Consider the following 14,365-nt stretch of genomic DNA (forward strand, 5'->3'; position numbering starts at 1 on the left):
CTTAACTTTCTCGGAGCATTGTTTATAATGACGATGTAAGCTATCGAGACGTGAAATTAGTTTACTGCACTTGTCACATTGAAACACTGTTCTTTTCTGTAAATTATTCGGACAACTGCTTCTTTCATGTCTGCGCGCGCTTGAAGTGCTAGTAAATGATACACCACAGTATTTGCACCGATGCGATGTTCGCTCGTCATTAATTGAAGTATTCAATGCTGATGTTGAAACTTCAGCTGATGCTGGAACAGCACATATCGATGTCTCCTTGGCAGCCGGTATCGGAATCTCCGACTCCATCAACGTTGCTACCATTGAGGTCCCCGCTGCTGACGGTAAACAGTCTATCCCGGTTGACATTGGAGCAGTAACTAAATCTCGCGAAACTTACGGAAGAGAGCCGGTCATCTTCTGCGACGTCGACATCTCTAGCGAGACATGGTCGATGACGTCTGTGACCACGTCTGCGCCTGGGCTTTGGCTCTGTGCTAGTTGGGACAGATTCAATGCCTGAACTTCGACGACGAGACGCACGTCGTTTGGACGTCTGCGTAGAAGCATCACAGGTCGCAACAGGTTGCAACACGCCCATGTTTGGTGTTGCACGTGCAGACGAGGCGACTACCTCAGCGATGCTAGCAGGAAGGATTGTGTGTGGTCTCATGTGATAGACGGCACAGTTTCCAGGTTCGCAACAATCTAATAGCTGCTGAGTCGGTTCGTAGAACACAGGAAAGTGCGCAAACCGCCAATGCTGTGCGCCTCCATCCAGTTTTCCCCACTCATAACAGTTTAATTTCATTCCTGTGTAGTTTGGAATACACTTTATCAACATTTCAAAATATATTTGTAATATATTATTGGCAAGTAAATGCACACTAAAAACAACTAAACTCTGAAATACAAACTGTCGACTGCCACGGAAATCATATCACTAGGCAAGGAAAAGATGACCACAAAGAAACGAAGGTAAAGAGTCGCAACTCCATTCTAACGCTCTTATTTTCTTTGAAAATCAGCGAACCCTGCGGTATCCATAGGCAACCTAACAACTTTAAAGTCATTAATTTTTCGAAAGAACATGTTGGCTACCTTGATTTTTTTTTGTTGTTTGGGGCTGGGAATATTCATCATAAATGTTTGATTATCTATTTTCCAATACAGAAAAACCAAAACACAGTGTTAAAGTTCTTTATATTTTGTTTCAATACTTATAAACTGCATGACCGCAAAGTATGAGTGTTGAAAAAAGTAACTTCAGTTTCAGTTGCCAAAAAAAAAAAAACACACGTGTACACAGCTGCATATGTAGGTACACATAACAGCCATGCTTATTTAATTGCCTCCAAGATAATGCAACACCGTAAAACATTTTTACAAAGTATAATAGTTTGCAATTATACTCAATACACCACTCCGTTAATACACCATTCCATAATTCTGAACTAAGAATGTTTGTAAAATTACTTTTTTATTTAATTCATTATGTTTAAGAAATTTCTATGTTTTCCTCAAATTTAAAACTTAAATTTTGATCTCTCAACCGCACAGTTTTTTTAGTGGCCATATTCCGGCTATTCAGTTGCGCCCCCCTGAAGATGACTGCATCGCTTGTTTAGGTAGCAGGGTTGTTGTGCGCGACGTCACACCAGCGTTCATGCCTTCCTGACTCGGGGAGAGTGAATAGTAGGGCGGATGTTGGAGGGGGGAACCCAGATCCCCCGGCGCGGGGTGACGTGTCGCCTGCCCTCTCCTCGCGCGCAGTGCGTCGGCGGGCGTCTAGCGGGCGGCATGTCGCGTCTGGTGCGCGCGCAATACCGCGCCGTGCCCACCAGGAGCGTGCGTGTCTGGCGGCCGGATCACGTGACCAAGGTCAGTCCTCGCCTCTGCCCGGGCTGAGACGCGTGCCACTCTCCCCCTCTCCCCCTCTCCCCCTCTTCTTCTCTCCCCGGCTTCCTGTCCGCTGTCCGCTTTCCCCGTGCGCACTGGACCAGAGCTGCCACGCTGCATGCTGCTTTGTCGAGTGATTAGCAGTGTAGAGTTTATTTTGATTTTATTTGTGAATTACGGAGTAATAATGGGAATTTTCACCAAGTCAATTTCATCTTGTCAAATCATTATTTAATAATTGACTTCTGAACCGGATTCTTGGCTGGGATGTGGGGGGAGGGGGGGGGGAGATGGTGTTGGATAATGTCTGCATTACATGGATGCTAGCTTGTTTGTAGCTGTTTCACGTCGCACTCTTATGCACAGAGGCCGAAGGTGCAGTATCGTAAATAATTTGGCTTCTCATGATCCTATATTTGTTGATCCTGTGGTACATGATGCTTGCGGTTTTAATTTATTACGTCGAAAGATTCTGTACATAATAAAAAACTTATGATGTAACAATTAATTATGATTGTAAAATATATACTAAAGAAAAAATTCTACATGACCTGACATAGTTTGTTTGTTTGTGATATTTTAGTTTTTTTTACCTACAGGATATTTAGACGTATTAAATTAAAACGGCAAGCATCATGTACCACAGGTCCAATATATATATAATCATGCCGCGAAGATCAATGGATAAACTTGAATATGTGATAAATAATTACTTTTTTTCTAAACAAGTCTTTTTTTTTTAATGATTTTCATGAACTTAATGGCAAATTTTTATGCAGTCCCAGCATGCACTGAAAGCATGAAATCATGTGTTACACAGTTTTGGATTAACCGTATTTAAACTCTTTATTTTTAGTGTGTCATTCATTAAATCAATAATAATTTCGTTTTACAAAAAAAAAATTTGTCGAAACCTGAGTTTTTCAGGGTTTTTAGGAAATTTTAATTTTTAACCTCCAGTGTTACAGAGTTGTTATAACTTCTTGGGTACCGACTCGGTACCAGTTCTAGGATCGATGCTACTACCCCCGCCACATTACTGCGACGACTTGGCGAGCATGACCACCGATCACTCGCATGTGAATGTAGCCCACATGCTACGAGGTGACGAGGTGGAATAAACTAAGCGTCTGATGACTGACTTTATTTGGATTTAAATCATTGCATCGACATGGGGGGTAGTCCCAGTGCGTATTGAGTTGTGACTACGCGCAATAACGCACCCGTGTGAAGCGTGCTCGTAGCATTGACAGCAGTCGCCGCAGAGTACACGCGCAGTTCACATGCGTTCGGCGGAACGCTCTGCTATCGGAGGTGTGTGTTCGAACAGCTACTGTAATGTTCTGTAACCATTCTGATAACGTCAGTAATTAGCTCCTCCGTTTGTTCTACCCCCTCACCACTCTCCTTGCAAAACTTTCAAAATGTTTCATATGTGAATTACGTCTTAGCTAAATTTATAAAATTGTACAAAATAATCAAAGTGGCTATACATTAAAGAATTTGCTACTGATTCGCCCCCCCCCCCCCCCTTTTTTTTTTAGGTACAGAGCGTGTATTTTGACAACTATTTAGAGAGGAATGTCATTACTACTTACTAATGTATGTGTGCATTTGAATAATACCGTACTCGTTCGTATTTTTAAACATATATTTTTTTCATGTCAAATCCAGCTTAGTGCGAAAACTACTGGTTTTTTGGTAATGTGAATTTAAAATTTAGTATAGTCTCACTTATTTTAATCCATCTTTCGGAGCGGAAGTGGTGTAACCTCAAGAGTCGTACGGTTCCTACTTCCTCCTAACTGATTACGCTATAACCAATCAAAGCATTTCACAAGCACAACACAATGCTGTGCATACCACGTAATTCAATCTTACTAGGAACAACTGTACGGGGCGATGACTAAGAGCGATATCAGTATCAGCAGAGTTTGCTGCAGGCTATTGGTGTGATGTTACTAATACTGTGTTACGTTGTAGGACAATCAGAAGCACAGAATGTCGTATTACGTTATCCTGTGAGAACTTTATTCAATAAATAAGCGGAAAATGCGTATCGTCCAGGCCGTGTCTAACATTTTCTAGAAATTAAAGATGCGCGATAAACATTACGGTGCTTTTTTTTTTTTTCGACTACAGACCAATTTTTTAAATCTAATTTAATGTTGAGATTCCTGGGCTATATACGAGTATTTTTCCTAGGATACTCACGATCAACGACAACACCATTAATTTTCGCAAGATAAAACCACCAAGATTACCAAAGGAACGCGTTTAAAGTCCATTGTAGCCAGGCTGCTGTGGAAGTTCTGTGTCGTGTAAGTGCTTATCGCTATAACTATCCACGTGTAAATGTTTTTTTTCGATTGTAGCACGGTCTTTTTATGACGTAGACAAGTAGCTTCTCAGCTCTCACACCGACTCCACCATGCCGTGCAGGGCGTGGTCTAGAATTAGGTTTCGGGAGGTACCCAACCAGTGTCAAGAAGCATTGCACAGGTTATCCAACAAAGCCAACAAACCAAAACACCTAGTTTCTCCAGGTATTCTATAATTTTTCACTGATAAAAAATGTAAGATTTCCGTTGGAAATAATCAGTATAAATTTTTGCGCTACTTCATAACACTACATAGTCAGAAAGTACTAACGGATTCTCCAATATCGTGACATAACTGTTTTAACAAAAAGCCTGGAAACTATGCACACAGTTTCTTACGACACATTCGAGGCACTATCACATATTGAATTCAACCTCACTTACAAATAAATGCAATTCTGCTATTAAAAAAAAAGCAGAGCAACAAAGACTGAACGCAAAATACAATACTCGTACACACATTTAACTGGCTATTTCCTGATGTTTCCAAAAATACTGAATTTCTAGGTAATTTCCGATTTTCTGTTTTCCCTGATGCTAGACACCCCGACTACATGGTTTATAACTGAAATGTTTTGGTAAGTTTGATTAAAATCAGAGCATTAACATTGTATCCTATAAAATCTTCTAAAAAGGACTTGAAAAGAAAATATTTTTAACTGAAAATATTTGTGTTGCGTTACCTGCAAGGAACATTCTAATTTGCTTTATTATTTAGCAAACCGAATATTGAGTCATGCATGGCTTCACACGCTGTATTAATATTTTTTTCGCTAACTTAATATCTTTATGTACAAATTTTTTTTTTTAAAAAAAGGAGAGTTTATAGAAGCTATTTTGTGAAATTCAGAAAATTTGTTTTGCCTGATTTTTTTTTACAAATAGCTAACAAGCAGAATATATATCAGGCAACAGAATACAAATCAAGTTACTGAAAAAAGAGCGGGTGTAATTAACTCATTTCACTTTATAGAAGTGAAATTTCTTTGGCAATTAAAACCTCGACTTGTAAGTATGTTGTTAGTGGTAAAATGGCAAAGAGAGAGAGAGAGAGAGAGAGAAGAAATGTCTAAAAAAAAATAGTGTTAATAGGATTTAAAGAATCAAAATTAAAACATAGCCAAAATATCATTTAAAATTTTGAACTTGTTTCCTAGATATTTACACTAATATTGATATTATGGCTTCATGGTAACATCTAAAATATGAACCGTACGTAAGCAACCGTTCACACGTTGTGTAACAATATTTTAAACGTAGTTAACCTAGCGTTTACAAAAAATTATATTTTATAGGTCACTTAACTAACCTAACCAAATCATTAAACTGTTAATTATTCTTAAACTACTTAAAACATTGAAATGCCATTTTACACAATGATTAGAAACAAGTGCCCATTCTCTGTCCTTTTCGCGTCAAAAACGTTTCACAACGATTCACCAAAACGTTGTATTAAAATTGGGCCTTGAAATTTTACTCTCATCTCGCCCAAATAAGTTTCACCTCAAAAAAACTTTCAAGTGTGCAGTCTATGGCATCATGTGAAACATTGGTTGGCCACTATCGGGTGGGTACGGAAATCGAACTGGTAGATGCTTTATTTCGAGGTTGGTATTAGTTGAGGGACAGCCTTCTGATAAGTGCTTCGTAGCGTGTGCCTTGTGTCAGCTCCCTGGTCGGTCCCGCAGCCTGTAGCGTGGCTGCCCGCGACTACAGTTAATGTGCTAGTGCGTCGTGAAAAAGGGGGGGGGGGGGGGGGGAGATCGCAGTCAGCGCGGCTTGCAGCACGACGGAAACACGTGTTCCTCCCTAGCAGCTGACCGTCACGTGCAAGATCGGCGAAGCTCGGCCGCCTCCGTTCCCCGCCGGCCGCGTGACGTCACGTGACGGCACGGGGCTCGTGACGTCATGCCACGCCACGTCACGTCGGGAGAGACGCGCGACCGGTCCGTTATCTTCGCGAAGAGCGACGGGAAGACACGAACACACGTACAGGGTGTTTCCAAGCAACGCTGGAAACGCGGGCAAATGCTCTGAAGTGATTCCTTTGTACTGGAATTACAATATCGCGACAAGCTCAACATTTTGTTTCCTTTGAAAAATGGTTGTACTGGTCTGGGCAATACTATTACTCTTATTGTATTTTTAAAAGTTTAGTTTATTAAATTTACCTGTGAATTCTTTGGAATATATTCACGCTCACTGGTTTTCCCGAATGAATTTTAAATTTTAAATATGTTTATTTCAGACCTGCCGATGAAAAACAGTATGTAAACAGAACGGCTGTCGTATGTTTGGTGCATATGTAACGGCCAGAATTTTTTTTTTTGTATTTTGGTGAAAACAGCATGTACGCAGTAATGCGATATCTTGCTGTCGCGCTAATGTGATTGCGGTTTATGAGAAAATACGACGAACATATCATCCCTACATTCTTAAAAAATAATTTTTGGATACCATTTTGCTATGCTTTTATTAGCTTCACATGTATGTATGTATGTATGTATGTATGTAAGTATGTATGTATGTATGTATGCATGCATGCATGCATGTATGTATGTATGTATGTATGTATGTATGTATGTATGTATGTATGTATGTATGGACTATGTAATAAAATCATTCCATTCAATTATTACCCTCTTTTCGACATCCGTTTGTGTTGAAATTTTGCATACATATAAATAACTTCCGACAATACAATATTTTGATAACTTAAGGTCTTATGGTTATGGGGAAGTTGGGAAAAAAAAGGGGGGGGGGGGGGTATTTCAGAGGTTTAATTTCACTAATTTCGAGCCATGAGTAATAACCAGTTTTTTTTTTTGTATCCATGAGGTCGGGCCATGGTGGGAATTAGCCCCAGGTTGACTGTGCCCGTGGAAAAAAAGGGGGGAGGGGGTTAAACCCCAAATTTCGAAAATTCTAAAACTCAATGCTTTTTCGATTTCGAGTGTTTCCGATCCAAAAGGTAAGGTTATGGTTGAAAATGTGTTCGTGAAAGAGGGGGGGGGGGGGGGGGGGCGAGAGGTCTAATGCCCCTACATTTTGGTAAATTTTAAGAACATATTTTCGATTTAGAGTGATTCCGAAAACGTGTTATGGTGGAAAATGTGCCTGAGATTCGTTTTCCTCTTCCTCTAAAATTTCAAAATTGTATTCTTTTTGATTTAGAGTATTTCTGAGAAGGTCGGGTTATGGTGGAAAATATGCTCGGGGTTCCTTAATGCCAATATGGGTACTATATCTGAAATTATCTGACCACTCTTTCGGCGTTATCAAGTTTATGATACGGACATTCCATCAGTCCGTGTGATTTAGGCACAGATGGTGTACATATAATTAAACCAATAGCCATTCAATTTCCAGCGTATTACAGCTTTGGTACTGCCGAAAGGCGAATGTTGCAAGGTGCGGTGTAGATTATGCAGTAGTTTATTTGGGATCGCCGGACAGGCTTATGTAGCTCTCAGTCGCACAAAGTCACTGGATGGTCTTCTAGTAGAAGAACTTGATTGCTCTAAGATAACAAGAAAATTTCCATGTTATGTTGACGCATTAGCTGAAATAACTAGATAACGTGAACATTAATGACTAATTTTAAGTTCATTGTAACAAATACTTTTCGCTCATAGCACTCCATTAAGTTCATATTCATTTACGTATTGACTATATCCGAATATAAGTGATTTAAAATATATTACAAATCATATTGTTATTACTGATATAAAATTTAAGACATGATATCAAACACCCCACTTTTTTTTAGTTATACAGAGTTTTAATGCACTATTTGGCTGTTGGACAAAAAACTTAAATTAAAATGTTTATTTCATTCAACGATGAAACGTTTTTTTTTTTAAATTTTTTAATCTATAAGTTTATTTAAAAAGCAATATAAAAAACTACTTGCATCTTTGCAAAATATCGGTAAATAATGATTCTAACAACGGAACTCAAACACTAGTTAGCATGAACGAGTGTACTTTGACAGATTTGTGTGAGGCATTGGGCTGTAATGAAACATGAACTATTTCTTCATATAAAATAAAGTATATTTTCCCCCCTGAAACATCTAGGCTGGTTTGCCATTTAGTAGTATTTTTTTCCCTCAGAAATGATGAAATAATATTCAAATGTCAAATGAAAAACGTTGATAGTCATCTGTCAGAAAAGTGCACTTTAATCTTCAATCGATTTTTCTGTTGTACTATTAACAAATACACCTAAAACACTAAGAAGGGTTGTTATAGTAAACAAGCTGTTTTCGCGAATTGCGTGTGTGTCAAAAGCTAAATTTGAATTGCCTGACGGGTAGGCAACTCGCTCTGTACTTCTTCTGTACACCGAACAGCATAGTTGTTTGGTGGCGAGCTCCATAAAGTAATATGCTGCATGCTGCTTCCAATTGCCCCGTAGTCCACAAAGCATTAATAAAAGTGCATTATTTTCAAACTTCTTTTGATTTTTCAGCACATTCCTGAAATCCTCAAACCCTTCAATAATATTTAAATTCTTGTTGAACTGTAAATGGTTTTGCAACTGTATCTAATTTTATGGGACCCAATTGCTGTTTCCGAACGCTACCTTAAAGAACCATTTTACTTAAAACATTCTTGAGAAGTGCATCTTAAAGGATTCCAGCCAATTTTGTTGAATCTTAGCCAGCCAACCAATGTATACAGCCTTTTATGTATGTATGTATGTTAATGTCAAATGAATAGAGTCGTGTACTTTTCGCGAAAAGATTTCTAGACAAGTTATGTGATAAAAATACGTAGCATTTTCTTTGTGTCTTGGTTGGCTGGGCTTCTCTCAGGCTCACGTCTACCGTCAGCCTACCAATCACAGCCATCCAGTGCGGAACCAAACGCGTCCTGAATGGCCCGGCCAAATATGGCAATGGATTCTCTTACAATTACAAGGACCAATCGTTAGCGTGGCCTATATTATTGCAGTCTAATCAGCGATCAGATTATTTCGCGAAAAATAAATGCCCCTACAAATGTTTGACTGAAAATGTAAGCGTTAAAAATTGCCTGAAAATAGTATAAAACATTGAAAATTTAAACAATTGACTGTAGAAATAAAATTTGTTGATATACAATGTTATGTTTGTGGCTAAAGAATTCAGATATCCTTCACGGCTAGTTTCTCACTAAATTCAGCCGTAAATTCAAAGGATTTGTAGTTAAGGTTTCATCGGTTAAGGGCACATCCTTACTATTAGGAAATAGCGAATTCTTTGTTATACAAATAGCGTGTAGGCGTTGTTTCGAGATAATCGCTTGGTCATCGTGGTTTTGCGCGTTCTCTTCGTTTCAGCTACGTTTTCGCCCTTGCGAAATCATTAAAAAAATATATTTTTTTCGTAGGCATAGTTACTACACCATTCATAAATGTATTAAACACTCAAATAAATATAATGTTCTATCAACGTTTTTAAAATGCTAAAGATGGTAGTTTCTTAAATTATTCTGCTTTTATAATGTTGTGTTTTGCCAACGATTTTAAAAAAAATCTACATATAGGTACTAACAGATGATATTTTGTAAGTGGTTTTATCAGGTCAGTAAGTGTTTATAATTTTTTATAATCTTAAAGACATAATCATATTTCAACCCTAGCATGAACTGCGATCATGAAATCACGCGGTAAACAGTTTCTAATTAACCATTTATGTAGACATTTTCCCTTTTATATACCTGACTATAAATTTAGTTTTCGCAGTACCTTCAAAAACAGAGATTTCCACAATTCCGTTAAATTTAATTTGAATCGATTCAATTATGTTATCCTAAAACTGAACAATTTTACAACGGCAATCCTAAACTATGATTTTATTCTTTAATTTCTAGATCTGAAATATGATTGGTCATTAGGGTTCTTAAAGCAGGTACTAATTTTATTGGTGTAACCATTCATAAACATTTAAACATAGTTATTTAGAAATTGAATATAAATCACGGTTAAGTCACAACCGTAAAAAATAAAATAATTTGGAACTCTCAAGTAGAACTTTCGAAATAACCTCCTTACAGTTCGGCTCCAACCTCCATTCGGAATTATTGAATTTTAATATCAGTCTTTGGTTGTTTTTTTTATTTACGGATGAACCATAAACATTAAAAGGTTTTGTTGTTGTTAAATTTTGTGTCAGATACATTTTACACGTTGCATACTCTTTGTTAAAAATCAGACAAATATTCTTAAATAGTTTTTGCGTTACTTAGTCATTAAGAGCGGCATTGAAAAACGTTTGTAGCGAATAAGCACAGCCATGTTGGGACAGAACTGTAACCTAACTCACGGGCCGTATTACAGAAGGTGTCCGAACCGAAATTCAGTTAGGAAAAAACTCCTCAGCCGTTTTAATAAACGGTTCCCTGAGCGAGGCTAGTAACAGCTGTACATAGCGGAACGAGCACGCTACTTGACGTGTCTCTACAAAACTTTGTTTTCCCTTGCAGAAAGTAATGGAAGACAGCAAAAATCAGCGTGTCTGGCTTACACCTGACGAATATATTTTTTTAAAATTGTTATCAACTTTTGATAAAACAGTTTTTGTACTCACAAAATATTTCACAGCATATAGGATATAAAATTGTTTATTTATATAGTCATTCGTGTACATACTATCATTTTTGTAGTGTTTATGTTTTATTTTTATGTTCGTACACCTTATACGAAATAATCAAACAAACAGACCGAGATAATGTATTAGAAGTTACTATAGCAATTACTAAAGTAATATTTATTTTAAATGAATATTGCACATAATGCAATAATTCTTTTTATAAATATGTTTTGAAAAATTCCCCGCTATCGGTTTCGAACTAGTTACTAGCCTTATTCCTGCTCTCGGGTACCTTGCACTTTATCGCTCTGCCACGGAGACACGACGAAATTATAAAAGAAACTATGTGTGTTCAAAGTTACGATTGTGTTGTTATAATTTCCTCAAGTATTTTTTTAAAGTTGTGGTTGTTTCGTATCATGACCATTAAAGTGAAAAAACTGTATTCCAGGATAGTTTTATTATCTTAAAGTTTCATCTGGCACACCGATACACTTGGTACGTCTTCCTTTGTTCATGGAAGTGAATGTATTCTAGTTAATGGCGTCAGACGTGGGTCCGCCCATCTCGGAGAAATAACCGAAAAAGTCAGCTCTGCGTATGCGCAGAAGTTTGGGCAACAGTTAGGCCACGGATAGGACACTAAAATCCATTCCCTAAAATTAAGGGACTGGCGTGACCTATTTTTAGGAGTGGTTTTGTGCATAGGAATACGGCTAGCGTAAAGGTGTAGCATATTTAACACCTAAACCCTTATTTTTGTATTCTAGAATACTGGCCTAGAGGTGTTTTCATAGCGAGTAACGTATACAACTTTAATTCTGTTGTCAAATTTACGAAATTATTCATAATCAATATCTGGAACTAACAAAAAAAAAATCCAACATGGCGTGTGAAGTCCATTGCGTTGCACGCCCCAGTTACTGTGGCACTTTCAACCTCGTTGCTGCAGCGCGAAGGACGCACAGCTTTTGACAACACTTCCGTGAGGTACTCTGTAGCCTGGTCATTCAAAAGTGCGCCTTAAAGGATGTTAGCCATTTTGGTTGGCCTTCTGAATAGTTGCAATGATCGTTACAGAATCGTCGATGAATATCGTCGATGAAAATCGTCGATGAAAATCGTCGATGAAAATCGTCGATGAAGATCGTCGATGAAGTCTTTCCCGATATTGTTGATGGTTTTAGTAAAAACTATTTTTAATCTTTTGTTTATTATTCCAAAATATGTAGTTATTATTCTTAATATAATTATTGTTCATAATGAATTAATTTTTATGTTAATTCTTGTTGAGGCGTCGAAAATTGAGAGTAAATTCGTTATAATTTTCAAAATTTTTTCATTATTTATTATTAAATATAGCGTCTTTTCGTGCATCCTTGTGGTTTTTGTAACGCTATCGTTTAGTAAAATTGTAATTATAGCCGCTTGATTAGCCAGAAAATTGATATCTACATCCTGTTATTATATATCTATTGATGTCAAATGATTAACTTAAACGTGTAAAAATTTATTTAAATATAGCCGTGTGCCCGATAGAAAAGTATTTGATCTTAATTTTTGACGAATTGTAAACACGCAGATACAGCTATTTTTTAATATTTTAAACAGAAGCCTAAACACCAATTTACACATTTCTAACTTTAAAAATGACAAACTTCCATACAAATTTTCATCCCCTATTTAACAACCTTAGGGGATGAATTATCAAAATTTCTTTCTTAGTGCTTACCTACGTTATATGTAAAATTTCATGCTTCTAGACCCACCTGTTTAAGCTGTACGTTGTGTGTCAGTCAGTCTGTGTGAGAGTTTTATTAAGTAGATTGCCTGAAAAATTTGCAAACTCAAACAATTGACTGCCGAAAAATTATTTCTTTGTCGATGCACCAGGTTGTGATAGCATCGAAAGTACCTATTCGTGTGTCCTTTAAGGGCTAATTTCTCACTGAATGCATCCTTGTAATAAATAATTTGGTATGCGGGAACAGTAAGTGTAACTTTTAGTTTTTTTTTTTCTATTTGCAGATGTTTATGAAGACATATTCCAATAAAATGATTATTAATCTAATTATATATATATATCTATTAATACAATTAGTTTAAAGAAAAGCATTGATTATACATATTGGCCTGATTTCTTATTAATAGCATATAGTATGTATATTTGACCAAAAAATTTACAATGACCATAATATGCAATGCTAGAATAGTGTGACATCCCTTCTAATTGTCCATAGTCGAAACTAATGAGAGTGACATTAAATTTCAATCGTCCAACTTTGGAGGTAAACCTGAGCCTTAACTGTATTGTCGTTTCTTGCCGCCATTCATTTACGCGCCACATGAACTTATAAACTACGATCAAGTTGTAAAATTTCTGTTTCAAGTGAAGCCTACTATTCATTGACCCCGATTAGTTATATAAAGTAATTAAATATTAAGGTAGGCTGTGTCAGAGAAAAGCCGCAATTTTCAACGTGAATACGTAGTGTGTGAATAGTACTAGGTGATCCTAGCTTTGTTCCTTTCCTGCAGAGTCTGGTGTTCGGCGCCGGTGAGCGCCACCTTCTGGAATCCTCACAAGCGGATTTTTTTTTCTAATTGTTTTTTCTTTCTTGCGATTCAGATTGTATAAATTCGTCGTATGCATCGACAGTGTAATTTTGTTTTTGCACTACTCGTAATTTCATCTCACCGTTGTTATATATCCGTATTTCAAGCAAAAACTTGTAAAATATTTATGACAAAAAACACTTTCAACTGTTCAATGTTGACCTCGGAAGGCCACATTGGTAGCATAGAGAAAGCCGTGTGTTTGAGAAACAGAATACAGATAATACAGAGACAAAACTAGACCGACAAACTTCGTCTGTATGTCCATCACGAAAAAGTAAGTGCTTTTAAGTGTTTCTCAAGGCTGGTGAATGCCTTTGAATATTTTTTTTGTAAAAAAAAAAAATATTCAAGATGGCACAGACTAAGCGTGTGGATAATGTATAATGAAACACGGTTCTACAAGAACAGAAAAATTTGTAGCTGTCATAAAATTATTTCTTTCATATAATTGAAGGTAGACCTAACATAAGAACAGAAAAATGTTTGGAATATAAAGTAGTCACCCGCAGTTATTTAATTCCGATCATTTTACAGTAGCAACACGTTTTGGTGTGGTTGTAGAAAATTGTTGAATTAATTATAACTCAGACGCGCAGTTTTCCATCCTTAACACTTCCTCTATTATTTGCAATACATATGTGATTCAGCTTCAACTTCGGAAGCATATAGGTACCATCTTTTAAAAGCAATTCAGACCTAAGTATGGTTTCAACATTGCTCCAGGGACAATGTTCGCTATCGCGTATCCAGTTTATATAAGACTTTATAATTCATGTTCTCAAAACTATATATATATATATATATATATATATATATATACATACATACATAGCTGATTACACATTTTCAAATCACATACACGTTCATTTGCTTACATTACTTTAATAGTATTTTACGT

The 14,365-nt window shown here is 36.9% G+C and overlaps 1 protein-coding gene across 4 annotated transcripts in view; it reads left to right on the forward strand.

Annotated features, from left to right (window-relative positions):
• Window positions 1–14,365, forward strand: part of LOC134527598 (kinase D-interacting substrate of 220 kDa) — a 354,998-nt gene that overhangs the window by 115,066 nt on the left and 225,567 nt on the right. Inside the window, exon 1 of one of the 4 annotated variants that reach the window (XM_063360421.1) lies at window positions 1,680–1,872. The exons of the other annotated variants lie outside the window; for them this stretch is intronic. Within the exon in view, the coding sequence (XP_063216491.1) occupies window positions 1,696–1,872 (177 nt within the window). The 5' untranslated portion in view covers window positions 1,680–1,695. Of the gene's footprint in view, window positions 1–1,679; window positions 1,873–14,365 lie in introns of those variants that run through there. 4 annotated transcript variants of the gene reach the window in all.

This window comes from Bacillus rossius, chromosome 1 (assembly GCF_032445375.1).
Source record: "Bacillus rossius redtenbacheri isolate Brsri chromosome 1, Brsri_v3, whole genome shotgun sequence".
NCBI classification, from domain to species: Eukaryota; Metazoa; Arthropoda; class Insecta; order Phasmatodea; family Bacillidae; genus Bacillus; species Bacillus rossius.